The following is a 15,052-nucleotide window of genomic DNA, read 5'->3' on the forward strand; positions in this document are numbered from 1 at the left end:
GCATCAGGGTCTTTTCAAATGAGTCAGCTCTTCGTATCAGGTGGCCAAAGTATTGGAGTTTCAGCTTCAACATCAGTGCTTCCAATGAACATTCAGGACTGATCTCCCTTAGGATGGACTGCTTGGATCTCCTTGCAGTCCAAGGGACTCTCAAGAGTCTTCTCCAACACCACAGTTCAAAAGCATCAATTCTTCAGTGCTCAGCTTTCTTTATAGTCCAACTCTCACATCCATTCATGACTACTGGAAAAACCATAGCCTTGACTAGATGGACCTTTGTTGGAAAAGTAATGTCTCTGCTTTTTAATATGCTGTCTAGGTTGGTCATAACTTTCCTTCCAAGGATTAAGCATCATTTAATTTCATGGCTGCAATTGCCATCTGCAGTGATTTTGGAGCCCCCCAAAATAAAGTCAGCCACTGTTTCCCCATCTATTTGCCATGAAGTGATGGGACCAGATGCCATGATCTTCGTTTCCTGAATGTTGAGCTTTAAGCCAACTTTTTCACTCTCCTCTTTCACTTTCATCAAGAGGCTCTTTAGTTCTTCTTCACTTTCTGCCATAAGGGTGGTGTTATCTGCATATCTGAGGTTATTGATATTTCTCCCGGCAATCTTGATTCCAGCTTGTGCTTCCTCCAGCCCAGCGTTTCTCATGATGTACTCTGCATAGAAGTTAAATAAGCAGGGTGACAATATACAGCCTTGACGTACTCCTTTCCCGACTTGGAACCAGTCTGTTGTTCCATATCCAGTTCTTACTGTTGCTTCCTGACCTGTGTACAGATATCTCAAGAAGCAGGTCAGGTGGTCTGGTATTCCCATCTCTTTCAGAATTTTCCACAGTTTGTGTTGGTCCACACAGTCAAAGGCTTTGGCATACTCAATAAAGCAGAAACAGATGTTTTTCTGGAACTCTCTTGCTTTTTCCATGATCCAGCAGATGTTGGCAATTTGATCTCTGGTTCCTCTGCCTTTTCTAAAACCAGCTTGAAAATCTGGAAATTCATGGTTCACATATTGCTGAAGCCTGGCTTGGAGAATTTTGAGCATTACTTTACTAGCGTGTGAGATGAGTGCAATTGTGCAGTAGTTTGAGCATTCGTTGGCATTGCCTTTTTTTTGCGATTGGAATGAAAACTGACCTTTTCCAGTCCTGTGGCCACTGCTGAGTTTTCCAAATTTGCTGGCATACTGAGTGCAGCACTTTCACAGCATCATCTTTCAGGATTTGAAATAGCTCCACTGGAATTCCATCACCTCTACTAGCTTTGTTCATAACTAGCTTTGTTCATAACTAGCTTTGTTCATAGTGATGCTTCCTAAGGCCCACTTGACTTCACATTCCAGGATGTCTGGCTCTAGGTGAGTGATCACACCATCAGGATTATCTGGGTCGTGAAGATCTTTATTGTACAGTTCTTCTGTGTATTCTTGCCATCTCTTTTTAATATCTTCTGCTTTTGCTAGGTCCATATCATTTCTGTCCTTTACTGAGCCCATCTTTGCATGAAATGTTCCTTTGGTATCTCTTATCATCTTGAAGAGATCCTTAGTCTTTCCCATTCTATTATTTTCCTCTATTTCTTTGCACTGATCACCGAGGAAGGTTTTCTTACCTCTCCTTGCTGTTCTATGGAACTCTGCATTCAAATGGGTATATCTTTCCTTTTCTCATTTTCTTTTCGCTTCTCTTCTTGTCACAGCTATTTGTAAGGCCTCCTCAGACAGCCATTTTGCTTTTTTGCATTTCTTTTTCTTGGGAACGATCTTGACCCCTGTCTCCTGTACAATGTCACAAACCTCCATCCATAGTTCATCAGGCACTGTGTCTATCAGATCTAGTCCCTTAAATCTATTTCTCACTTCCACTGTATAATTGTAAGGGATTTGATTTAGGTCATACCTGAATGGTCTAGTGGTTTTCCCCACTTTCTTCGATTTAAGTCTAAATTTGACAATAAGGAGTTCATGATCTAAATTAAATTAGTGGAAAACATTTTTTTCTGAATTATATTCTACTGTGCACAAAATGATTAGTGATACTATTATATGTGCTATTTTTAAAAATTTGTGCATCATACACTTGGACATGCAGAAAACACTTGGAATTTTAAAAAATTAGATAGTACAATGGATTTATGCTTTTGTTTTACTTATTTACAGAATCAGTTTTCTATTTCTATGTTAGGAAAAAAACTGCCCCCAAACTCACTGGCTTAATAATACAAACTTCATTTATTCAGTTCACAATTCTTTGGGTCAGCAATTTAGTCTGGGCCCAGTGGGTCAGAGAACTAGTGCTGGGCAGGGAAACCTGACCTGTAACTGACCAATGACTGAAGGTTCAGTGTGGACAATCTGAGGGTTTTAAACTGCAGTGAGACCCAGCCATCAGGAGTCCCCCAGACTTTTGTGAGACTGGATCTCTCTCACGTTCTTACAGTGAATGTCAGAGAACAATCCCCTCCCACTTCCAGCAAGGGGAGGGGAAAAGGAAATACATGGGAGTATTCTGTTCTTAACAAGCTCACCCTCAGGAAAAACTATTTAACCAAAGCCTAACTTGCTGGGGTTTTATCAGAGCCTAACTGACTTGGGGAAAGGAAATATTCAAATACAGCCAACTCTAGCCTTCCACCTGGGAAAAAGGAAATACCCATCTCCAGTCCACTCAAGCCATCTTGTACCACCAAGGAGGTAGGAAAAAACTGAGAAGAACATGTGAAGTTCACAGTCCACAGGGACGGGCTTGCTTAGAGTCTGAGATCTGTCAACTAAAAAAGAAAAAAGTACAACCTAGAAGTTGAGAATTATGTGTTATTTGAAGGGATTTCTAAGGACTTAAACCTGGAAGACAGCCTCTCAGATAGCTCTGAGAGACTGCTCTGAAGAGGTAAGGGAGGAGCCAGGATAAATAGGAGTTTTGCAACAAAAACCCTATAGTTGGAACATCAAAAAAATACCGTTAATTAAAGAAAATCAGACAGGACTTCCCTGGCGGTACAATGGATAAGAGTCCACCTGCTGGTCAAGAAGCAACGGCTAGAACTGGACATGCAACAACAGACTAGTTCCAAATTAGGAAAGGAGTACGTCAAGCCTGTATATTGGCATCCTGCTTATTTAACTTCTATCCAGAGTACATCATGTTAAATGCACAAGCTGGAATCAAGATTGCCGGGAGAAATATCAATAATTTCAGATACGCAGATGACATCACCCTTATGGCAGAAAGAGAAGAACTAAAGAGCCTCTTGATGAAAGTGAAAGAGGAGAGTGAAAAAGCTTAAAACTCAGCATTCAAAAAATGAACATAATGGCATCCAGTCCCATCACTCCATGGCAAATAGATGGGGAAACAATGGAAACAGTGAGAGACCTTATTGTCTCACTATAAAAGCATGCTATTTCTAGCATGGAATACCTTTTGTCTTATGCATTATAACCATTACTGATAATGCATTAAACTGATCAGGTGCAAGATTAAATGTAGGGGAAAAAAAGGCAAGAAAGACTCTTAAGATAAACTACTCCAAGCTTTGCATCCGAAATGGCTGAGCAAAAGTATAAATTAAAGAAAAAATGTCAACAACAGCAGCAGAAAAACAGCATTTGTGATTTATAATTAGAATCAAAACTAGATTTCTTATTGTATTAGTAGATGATCAACAGCATAAGAATGGAAAATGTACTGAGGATAAAGACATATGTTAAACTTGGTGAATCTTATGCAGATGCACCAAAAATACACAATGTACTCTGTACTATGTTGAACATATTTAAACCTGAGTATAAGCTTGGTTCCTGAGGAACTGGGAAGCAAATTCACTGCTTAAATGTCAACATAAAACATCTTTATGAATTATCAAATGGAAGATTGACTGTATGTAAGAAGAAATATATCAAATATGGAAATTTATTAGATTAAAAAAAAGAGTCCACCTGCCAATGCAGGGGGCACGGGTTAGATCCGTGGTCTGGGAAGGTTCTACATGCCGTGGAGCAGCTAAGCTGGTGCACCACATCTACTGAGCCCATGAGTCACAACTACTGATGCCCATGCAACTATTAAAGTCTGAATGCCCTAGAGCCTCTGCTCTGCAATGAGAGAAGCCACTACAGTGAGAAGCTCGTGCACCACAACGAAGAGTAACCCTCGTCGCTGCAACTAGAGAAAGCCTATGTGTAGTAATGAAGACCCAGTGAAACCAAAAATAAAATAAATAAATATATTTTTTTAAATAAATAAAACCAAACATCTCTGCTGCTGCTGCTGCTGCTGCTGCTGCTAAGTCACTTTAGTTGTGTCTTACTCTGTGCGACCCCATAGATAGCCACCCACCAGGCTCCTCTATCCCTGGGATTCTCCAGGCAAGAGTGGTTTGCCATTTTCTTCTCCACAAACATCTCAAGTATATGAATTTAGTGCTTTTATAAGTATGGGGAAATGCAAGAGTCTGGGCCCGCTGATATCATTCCTTTGATGTGTACCTTAAGGGCCAGTGTCTTGCTTTACTCCATCCTGAATCCTCTCAGGGTACACAGTTGGGGGTGGCTGCAGTGGCTGATGGCTTGGTGGCATCTTTTGTTTACTGATATGGCAGGCAGCATTCTTCTTTCACAGATCTAATACAGGACTACAGAATGCTTCCTCTTCCCTCACACCCTATCACCACACCACTAAAGGCCTATTTACAGCAGTTCCTTTTACTCAGTACATCACACCTGCCTATCAAGAAAAAATTAACAAGACACTAAAGAGCAAATACAGCTTGAAAAGATAGAACAAGAATCATAATTAAACTCAGATATGGCAGGGAAGTAGGAATTATCAGACCAGCAATTTAAAACAACAATGATTAATATACTAAGGTCTCTGATGGATAAAGTAGACAGTATGCAAGAACAGATGGGCAATGTAAACAAAGAAAGAACCAAAAAAATGCTAGAGATCGAAAACACTAACAAAAATGAAGAATGCTTTTGATGGGCTTCTTAGTAGACTAGACTTGGCTGAGAAAAGAATCTCTAAGCTTGAGGATATCTCAATAGAAATCTCCAAAACTGAAAAGCAAGCAGAAAAAAGATCAAACCCCTTCAATATCCAAGAACTGTGGAACAAATACAAAAGATGTAATATTTGCATAATGGGAATACCAGAAGGAGAAGTAAGAAAGGAGCAAAAGAAATATTTGAAGCAATAATTACTGAGATTTTACATGAATCTGTATTAGACACAAAACCACAGACCCAGGAATCTTAGAAAACATCAAACAGGGTGAATGCTCAAAATACTATACCTAAACATATTATTTCCAAATCACACAAAAGTAAAGGAAAAAAACTCTTGAAAGAAATTAATGGGAAAAAATACTTTACCTATAGAGAAGTAAAGATAAGATTTACACCCAACTTCTCAGAAACCTTGCAAGTAAGAAGAGGGTGAATAAAGTGTTGAGTGGAAAAAAATAAATAAACCACCAGTCTAGAATTCTGTACTCTGCAAAAGTAATCCTTCAAAAGTGAAAGAGATTGTCCTTCCCTGGTTGTCCAGTGGTTAAGACTCCATGCTTCTGCTGCAAAAGGCATGGGTTCAATCCCTGGTTGAAGAACTAAGACTTCATATGCCACATGGTGCAACCAAAAAAAAAAAAAAAAGTCAAAGAGAAATTGAGCTTTCTCAAACAAACAAAAATTGAGGGAATTTATTGCCAGTATACCTGCCTTGCAAGAAATGTTAAAAGAAGTTCTTTAAAGAAAAGGAAAATTATATAAGCTAAAAACTCAGATGAGTATAAAGAAAGAAAGAACACCAGAAAAGGAATAATTGAAAGTAAAATTAAAACTTTAATTTTTATTATTCTTAATAATAGCAAAACTGTATTCAACTATTATGCCTCTGTGTGTGTGTGTGTGTGTGTGTGTGTGTGTGTGTGTGTATGCACAGGCACACCTCAGAAATACTGTGGGTTCAATTCTAGACTACCAAAATAAAGCAGATATTGCAATAAAGCTAGTCACACAAATTTTTTTTTCCCAGTACATATAAAATTAATGTTAAAAAATAAAACTTGGGACTTCCCTAGTGGTCCGGTAGCTAAAACTCTACACTCCCAATGCAGCGGGCCTGGGTTCAATCTTTGGTCAGGGAACTACATCCCACATGCCACAACTAAGAGTTCACAAGCCACAGCTAAAGATCTTGCATGCCACAATTAAGACCTGGTGAAGCCAAATAAATATTAAAAAAAAATAAAAAGTTATGTTTACACTATACTGCACTATTAAGTGTATAACAGCATAATGTCTTGGGAAAACAGTGTACATACTTTAAAAATATTTCATTACTAAAAAATGCTAATGATCATCTGAGTCATTAGGAACTCATAGTAGTTACATCAAAGATCGCTGATCACAGATCATTTTAACAACTATAATAATAATGGAAAAACTTGAAATATTGTGATACCAAATGTGACAGAGAGACACAAAACAAACGCTATTGAGAAAATGGTGCCATAGACTTGCTCAGTGAAGAGTTGCCACAAATCTTCAATTTGTAAACTATACAATATCTATGAAGTGTAATGAAGCAAGGAGCAATAAAATGAGATACATATATGTTTATGTATAAGTGAGATAAATGACACCAATAATATGGAAGACAGGAGGAGTGTATTAGTATTACTTTGTTATTATAAGATATTTGTACTACCTATGAAGCAGTATAATCTTATTTTAAAGTGAAGTGGACTTGGATTCATCATAAATGTATATTGCAAACTCTAGGGAAACCACTGAAAAAAGTTAAAAAAAAAATTATAACTGGGACTTCCCTGGTGGCTTAGTGGTAAAGAATCCACCTGCCAATGCAGCAGACTCAGGTTGGATCCCTCCCTGCTCTGGGGACATCCCACATGCCGAGGAGCAACTAAGCCTGTGCGCCACAACTACTGAGCCTGTGCTCTAGAGCCCAGGAGCCACAACTACTGAGCCCATGCAACACAACTATTGAAACCTGTGTGCCCGAGAGCCTGTGCTCCACGACGGTAGAAGCCATTGCTATGAGAAACCTGCACACCACAACTAGAAAGTAGACCCCGCAACTACAGAAAGCCCATGCAGCAACAAAGATCCAGCACAGCCAGAAATAAATACATACATACATTTTAAAAGTTAAAAAAAGCATAACTGATAAGCTAAGAAAGCAGAGAAAATGAAATTATATAAAATGTTCAAAGAAAACCACAAAAGGCCAAAAAATTAGAAGACAAAAATAGAAACAAAGAACAATGACAACAAATAAAAAGCAATAACAGATATGGTGGCTATTAATCTAACTATAGTGGCTCAGATGGTAAAGAATCTGCCGGCAAGGCAAGAGACCTGGGTTCGATCCCTGGGTTGGGAAGATCCCCTGGAGAAGGGCATGACAACCCAGTCCAGTTTTCTTGCCTGGACAGAAGAGCCTAGCAGGCTACAGTCAATAGGATCACACAGAGTCAGACATGACTGAAGCGACTTAGCACACACGCAATCTAACTATATCAATAATCACTTTGAATATTGAGTCTAAATGCAACAATTAAAAGACAGAGATTGTCAGAGTAGATAAAAAACAAGACCCAACACTATATGTTGTCTACAAGAAGCCCACTTTAAACTATGAAGACACATATTAATTAAAAGTAAATGGAATATTGTAAAGTAATTAGCCTCCAATTAAATTAAATTAATTTTTTAAAAAGTAAATGGAAAGAGAAATATATACCTTGCTAACACTAATCAAATAAAGTAGGAGTAGCTATATTAATTTCAGACAGAGCAGATATTAGACCAAGGAAGGTTATCAGGGATAAAGAGGGGCATTACATAATGATAAAGGGGTCAGTTCTCTAAAAAGATATAACAATCCTTAATGTGTATACATAATGATAAAGGGGTCAGTTCTCTAAAAATATATAACAATCCTTAATGTGTATGTTCTCAACAATGGAGCATCAAACCAGTGAAGCAAAAACAGACAAAACTGCACAGAGAAAGAGATGAACCCATTATCATAATTGGAGTCGTCAACACCCTTATATCAGACATAGATCCAGCAGGCAAAAAATCAGTAAGAACAAAGTTAGATTCAAGAATGCCATCTATCAGCTAAATATAAGAGACATCTATGGACTACTTCATCAAACAATAGCAGAATACACCTTATTCTCAAGCTCACAAGGAACATTCGCCAAGCTAGATCACATTCTGGGCCAAAAACCACACCTTAATATTAAAAGAATAGAAATCATACAATGTATGCTTTCAAACTACAGTGGAATTAAGGTAAAAATCAATAACAACAACAAAAAAAGGTAAATGGAAAATTCCAAAATACAACCCATTTCCAAATAACACATGGGTCAAACAAGAAATCTCAATAGAAATTTGAAGATATTTTGAACTTAATTAAAAAGAAAATTTAACTTATCAAAGTTTATAAGATGCAGTAAAGGCAGTGCTTAGACTACAGTACTAAATTACAGTATTGAATGCATATATTAGAAAAGAAGAAAGAGGTAAAATCAATAATCTAAGCTTCCACTTTAGCATACTAGAAAAACAAAAGCAAATTAAACCCAAAGCTAACAGAAGAGGGAAAAAATAAGAATTAGAGCAGAAATCAATGAGATTGAAAACAGGAAATCAATAAAGAAAATTACTGAAACCAAAAGTTGGTTCCTTGAAAAGATCAATGAAAGTAATAAGCCTCTAGCCAGGCTAATTAAGAAAAAAGGAGAGAGGATACAAATTACTAATATCTAGAATAAAAGAAGGGACCATAGATCTGATAGCCATTAAAAGGGTAATAAAGAAAGGCATACTACCAACAACTCTATGTTGACAAATGTGATAACCTAGATGAAGTGGACCAATTCCATGAAAGATACAATCTATGAAAACTTACATTAAGAAGAAATAGACAATCGGAATAGGCCTATATCTGTTAATGAAATTGAACCAATAATTAATAACCTTTCTGTTATTAACTAGGCCCAGATGAATTCTACCAAATATTTAATACCGATTCTCTGCAATCTCTTTCAGAAGATAGAAACAGAGGAAATAGCCCCCTAATTCATTCTGCCAGACCAAAGAAAAGAAAGTGAAAGTGAAGTCACTCAATCGTGTCTGACTCTTTGCGACCCCATGGACTGTAGCCTACCAGGCTCTTCCTCCCATGGGATTTTCAAGGCAAGAGTAGTGGAGTCCATTGCCGTTTCCTACACTCCAGGGGATCTCCCCAATCCAGGGATCGGACCCGGGTCTCCCACATTGTAGGTAGACGCTTTTACCCTCTGAGCCACCAGGGAAGTCCCAGCATTACCAGCATTAGGAGCATTACCCTAATACCGAAACCAGACAAAGATATTAAAAGAAAAGTATAGATCAGCAGCTCTCATGAGCATAGATGCAAAAATCCTCAACAAAAAATTGGCAAATCAAATCCAACAATATATAAAATAAATTATACACCACAGCCAAATGGGATTTATCCCAGGTATGCAAAGCTGGTTCAACATTCAAAAATCAGTTATTTAACCCACCACATTAACAGGCTAAAGAAGAAAAATCATGTGATTATATCAATAGATGAAGAAAAAGTATTTGACAAAATCCAGTTGGACCATAAAGAAGGATGAGTGTTGAAGGATTGATGGTTTTGAACTGTGGTGTTGGAGAAGACTCTTGAGAATCCCCTGGGCTGCAAGATCAAACCAGTCAATTCTAAAGGAAATCAATCCTGAATATTCATTGGAAGGACTGATGCTGAAGCTGAAGCTCCAGTACTTTGGCCACCTGATGTGAAGAGCTGACTCATTTGAAAAGACCCTGATACTGGGAAAGATTGAAGGCAGGAGGAGAAGGGGGCAACAGAGGATGAGATGGTTGGATGACATTACCAACTCAATGGACATTACTTTGAGCAAGCTCTGGGAGATTGTAAAGGACAGAGAAGCCTGGCACGCTGTAGTCCATGGGGTCACAAAGAGTCGGACATGACTGAGTGACTGAACAACAACATCCATGCATGATAAAAAAATCTCAGTAAACTAACAACAGAGGGAAACTTTCTTCAACTTTTGTAGAAAGAACATCTACAAAAAACCTATAGCTAATAACACACTTAATGGTGAGCAGCTTAGAGCTTTCCCACTAAGAACAGGAACAAGGCAAGATGTCTCCCTTGCCTCTGTTTTTTAACATCATAAGTCCTAGCAAATGTAGTAAGACAAGGAAAGGAAATAATAGGTATATAGAATGGAAAGGAAGAAATAAAACTGTCTGTCCCAGATGACATGATTGTTTATGTAGAAAATCTGAATGTCTAGACCAAAAAAATAAATAAATAAAAGAGAGAGAGAGAACTCCTAGAATTAATAAGCAATTTTAGCAAGGTTGCTGGATACAAGGTTAGTATACAAAAGAAGTCAATTGCTTTCCTATATACCAGCAATGAATAAGTGGAATTTGAAATTTTAAATGCAATGTCATCTACATTACCACACCAGAAATGTAAAACTTAGTTATAAGTCTAACAAAATATACACAAGATCTATATGAGGAAAACTATAAAACTCTGATGATAGAAATCAAAGAACTAAATAAATGGAAAGATATTCCATATTAATGTATAGAAAGACTCAATATTGTCATCAGTTCTTCACAACTTGATCTGCAGATTCAATGTAACCAATTAAAACCTCAGCAAGTTATTTTGCGGATATCAGCAAACTGATTCTAAAGTTTATGGAAAGGAAACAAACCCAGAATATTCAACACTATGGAAGGAGAAAAAAATGTTGGGGAACTAACAGTACCCAACTTCAAAACTTACTATAATCAAGATACTGTGGTATTGGTGAAAGAATAGACAAATGGATCAATGGAACAGAATAGAGACCCCAGGAATAGATCTACATAAAATAGTCAGCTGATTTTTGATAAAGGAGCAAAGGGAAATCAGTGGAGCAAAAACAGTCTCTTCAATAAATAGTGCTGAAACCACCGGACATCCACATGCAAAGAAAGAATCTAGACACAGACCTTACACTCTTCAAGAAACTAGCTCAAAACGAATCACAGATCTAAATGTAGAATGTAAAACTATAAAACTCCTAGAATATAACATAGAAAATCTAGATGATCTTGGATTTGATAGTGACTCTTTAGATAAAACACCAAAGGCGCAATTCATAAAAGGAAGGATTAGTAAGTTGGACTTCATTGAAATTAATACCTTGCTGATCTGCAAAAGACACTGTCAAGAGAATGAATAGTTGATCCACAGACTGGGAAAAAATATTTGCAAAACACATATTTGATAAAGGATTGTTATCCAACATAAAGTCTTAAAATGAAACTGTAAGAAAACAAAAGGCCTGATTTTAAAAACTGAGCCAAAGACCTTAACAGTCACCTCACCAAAGAAGATATACAGATGGCAAATAAGCATATGAAAAGATGTTACACATCATATGTTATCAGGGAAATGCAAATTAAAATAATAATGAGATACCAGTACACACCAATTAGAATGGCCAAAATTCAGAACACAGACAACACCAGTTGCTGGCAAGGATGTGGAGCAACAGGCATTCTCAATCATTGCTGGTGGGAATGCAAAATGGTATAGCCACTTTGGGAGACAGTTTGGTGGTTCCTTTAAAAACTAAGAATACATATAATTCAGCAATCATGCTCCTTGGCATTTACCAAAAGAAGCTGAAAACCTAGGTCCACACCAAGACCTGCACACAGATGTTTATAGAAGTTTTATTCATAATTTCCAAAACTTGGAAGCAAGCGCATTGTCTTGTAGCAGGTGAATAGATAAACTGGTACATTTAGACAATGGAATACTACTTAGTGATAAAAAGAAATAAGCTATCAAGCCATAAGAAGACATGGGAGAATCTTAAAATGCATATTAGTAAGTGAAAGAAGTCAATCTGAAAAGGCTATGTGTTGTAGGATTCCAACTATATAACATTCTGGAAAAGGCAAAACTGTGGAGACAGTAAAAAGATCACTGGTTGGCTGGGGTTGGGGGTGGGAGTGAGGGATGAATAGAATGAATAAGGAGGAATGAATGAGGAGCTCAGAGAATTTTTAGAGCAGTGAAAATACTCTCTTTGATATTCTAATGATGGATATGTGTCATTATGCATTTGTCCAAACCCATGGAATGTACAAGACCAAGAGTGAACTCTAATGTAAACTATGGACTTTGGATGATAATCGTGTATCAATATAGGTTGACTGATTTTTAACAAATGTACCACTGTGGGTGTAGTGTGAATAATGCGGGAGGGTATCCATGCAAGGAGGTGGGAGGGATATTAAAAAATCTCTGTATTTTCCACTTAGTTTTGCTGTGAACCTGAAACTTCTCTAAAAAAATAAAGTCTATCAAAAACTATTCCGAAAACATTTTCTTCAAGCAGTGCACAGAACTGACAGTGCTGAGAAATTAGTGTTTCTGCATCATAAAGTCAAAATTTTATAATGTGAAAACCTCATTTGTAAACAAATATTTAAAATCATTTTTCAATAATGTTTTGAATTTACTCTTCTATTCCAGATGTTTTTCCCATTAATATGATAGTGTTATTTATCTTTGGCCTTAGCTTCAGGAAAATATTGACTTTAAGATGTGGCCATTTGGCATTTTGCCTAAATGTATATTCAGTGCGCCTCTAGTCAAATAAACAAGAACCTCAGAGTCACTAGGAGTATTTCACTTAATCTGCTATCAATTTTCTGATTCATCCAATGGGTGTGTGTTCTAGTTGCTCCTCAGTTTAGGTGTACCTTCATAACTTAATATCACTTTGAAAAAAGAAGATAGATGTCTTGTCCTTTCCCACATGCAGAAGTTTTATTGTCAAAAACTAGGAGTGACAATAATAAAAGGCTTCAAACCAACCCTTAGAAGATCACAGTCACCTCTTTTCATGCCTAGCGCAGCCATGGCTTGGGGTCCCAAGAAGCACCTGAAACACGTAGCAGCTCCAAAACATTGGATGCTGGATAAACTGACTGGTGTGTTTGCCCCTTGTCCATCTACCAGCCCCCACAAGCTAAGGGAATGTCTCCCCCTAATCATCTTGCTAAGGAATAGACTTAAGTATGCCCTAACAGGAGATGAAGTAAAGAAGATTTGCATGCAGCGTTTCATTAAGATTGATGGCAAAGTCCGCACAGATATAACCTACCCTGCTGGTTTTATTGGAGAAGGCAATGGCACCCCACTCCAGTGTTCTTGCCTGGAGAATCCCAGGGACGGAGGAGCCTGGCTGCTGTCTATGGGGTCGCACACAGTTGGACACAACTGAAGTGACTTAGCAACAGCAGCAGCAGCTGGTTTTATGTATGTCATCAGCACTGATAAGACTGCAGAGAATTTTCGTTTGATCTATGACACCAAGGATCACTTTGCTGTTCATTGTATTACACCTGAGGAGGCCAAGTATAAATTGTGCAAAGTAAGAAAGATATTTGTGGGGACAAAAGGAATCCCTCATTTGGTAACCCATGATGCTCATACCATCCGTTATCCTGATCCCCTCATCAAGGTGAATGACACCATTCAGACTGACTTGGAGACTGGCAAGATTACTGATTTAATCAAATTTGACGCTGGTAACCTGTGCATAGTGACTGGAGGTGCTCACCTGGGAAGAATTAGTGTGATTACAAACCAGGAGAGACATCCAGATTCTCTTGATTTAGTTCATGTGAAAGATGTGAATGGCAACAGCTTTGCCACACGGCTCTCAAGCATTTTCGTTATTGGCAAAGGCAACAAACCGTGGATCTCTCTTCCCCGTGGAAAGGGTATTCGCCTTACCATTGCTGAGGAGAGAGACAAGAGATTGGCAGCCAAACAGAGCAGTGGATAAAATGATCTCTATGTGATGTGATTGGAAAGTCTTTGTATTTAATTAAAGATAATACCAAGTGAAAAAAAAGAAAAGAAAATCACAGTCACCATTTTGGGTAAACATTCCCCAACATTTATCAAGCTCAGCACCAACAATTTTTTTCTAATTGGCGTATAGTTGCTTTCCAGGTGGTGCTAGTGGTAAAGAACTGGCCTGCCAATGCAGGAGACATAAGAGATGCACGTTCCATCCCTGGGTCAGGAAGATCCCCTGGAAGAGGGCATGGTACCCACTGCAGTATTCTTGCCTGGAGAATCCCATGGACAGAGGAGACTTGTGGGCTACATTCCATAGGGTCACAAAGAATTGGACACGACTGAAGTCACTTAGCACACACACACGCATAGTTGCTTTACAGTGTTATGTTAGTTTCTGCTGTACAACAATGTGAGTCAGCTATACAGGACTAACAATTTTATTCAGTAAGTCAATTCATTTGGTTACCTGGGCATACCTTTTACAACTAGCTCCTCTTCGGTGGCTGGCCCATTAGGAAATAGCATTGTCCAAATCCAAATCTTTCCTGCCGTTCTTTTTCATGACAGATTTGGTTATTGCTTTAAATTTTTTCCAGCGTAAAATTGCTATAGTGTTGCTCTCTAGTTTAGAATTTGGTGGTTTGATTCATCTGTGTGCTAAAGCAAATCCCAACTTACTTCTCGAGAGTTATATTGGCTCTGACAGTGTGTATTCCCTTGGCCTGCCTTCACATTGAAGGGCCTTGGCTTTCTACTCCAGGATGGGTTTTTGTTTGGCTCATCTTCTACTCAGATTGACTTTTAAAACACATGGCTCTGTACTTTAGCAAACACAGAATCGTGCTGTAAGGTCACCCACAGTTGCTCAACCTATCAAAAACTCTACTGAGAGAAATCGAATTTTATGGAGGATTGCCTGAAGGCTGTGAAGTCCATCCACTTCTCTGTTCTAAAATTTATCCCTGGATAAAAGTGTATCACTGAATACAATAAAACTATCCCTGGACAAAATTGTCCCGACATAACTGCTTTTTCAAACATTGAGATATAATTTACATACCATAAAATTCTATTTA

General features: G+C 37.9%; 1 protein-coding gene across 2 annotated transcripts; it reads left to right on the forward strand.

Annotated features, from left to right (window-relative positions):
* The first annotated feature begins 13,023 nt into the window (after window positions 1-13,023).
* LOC138071529 (small ribosomal subunit protein eS4, X isoform-like) lies at window positions 13,024-13,956 on the forward strand. Of its 2 annotated transcripts, none has more exons than XM_068963056.1 (2): window positions 13,024-13,285; window positions 13,427-13,956. In XM_068963056.1, the coding sequence occupies exons 1-2, from the start codon at window positions 13,024-13,026 to the stop codon at window positions 13,954-13,956; spliced, it is 792 nt and encodes a 263-aa protein (XP_068819157.1). The 2 variants fall into 2 exon arrangements, with proteins under 2 accessions (XP_068819157.1, XP_068819156.1); XM_068963055.1 differs by having other exon boundaries at window positions 13,024-13,276; window positions 13,415-13,956.
* Window positions 13,957-15,052: the final 1,096 nt, after the last annotated feature.

The sequence above is a fragment of the Capricornis sumatraensis genome, chromosome X, assembly GCF_032405125.1.
Source record: "Capricornis sumatraensis isolate serow.1 chromosome X, serow.2, whole genome shotgun sequence".
NCBI classification, from domain to species: domain Eukaryota; kingdom Metazoa; phylum Chordata; class Mammalia; order Artiodactyla; family Bovidae; genus Capricornis; species Capricornis sumatraensis.

Coding starts and splice junctions, on each gene's coding strand:
- LOC138071529 (XM_068963055.1), top strand. CDS start 13,024: ATGGCTTGGGGTCCCAAGAAGCACCTGAAACACGTAGCAGCTCCAAAA. Junction 13,277..13,414: donor AGATATAACCTACCCTGCTG/GTTTTATTGGAG, acceptor CAGCAGCAGCAG/CTGGTTTTATGTATGTCATC.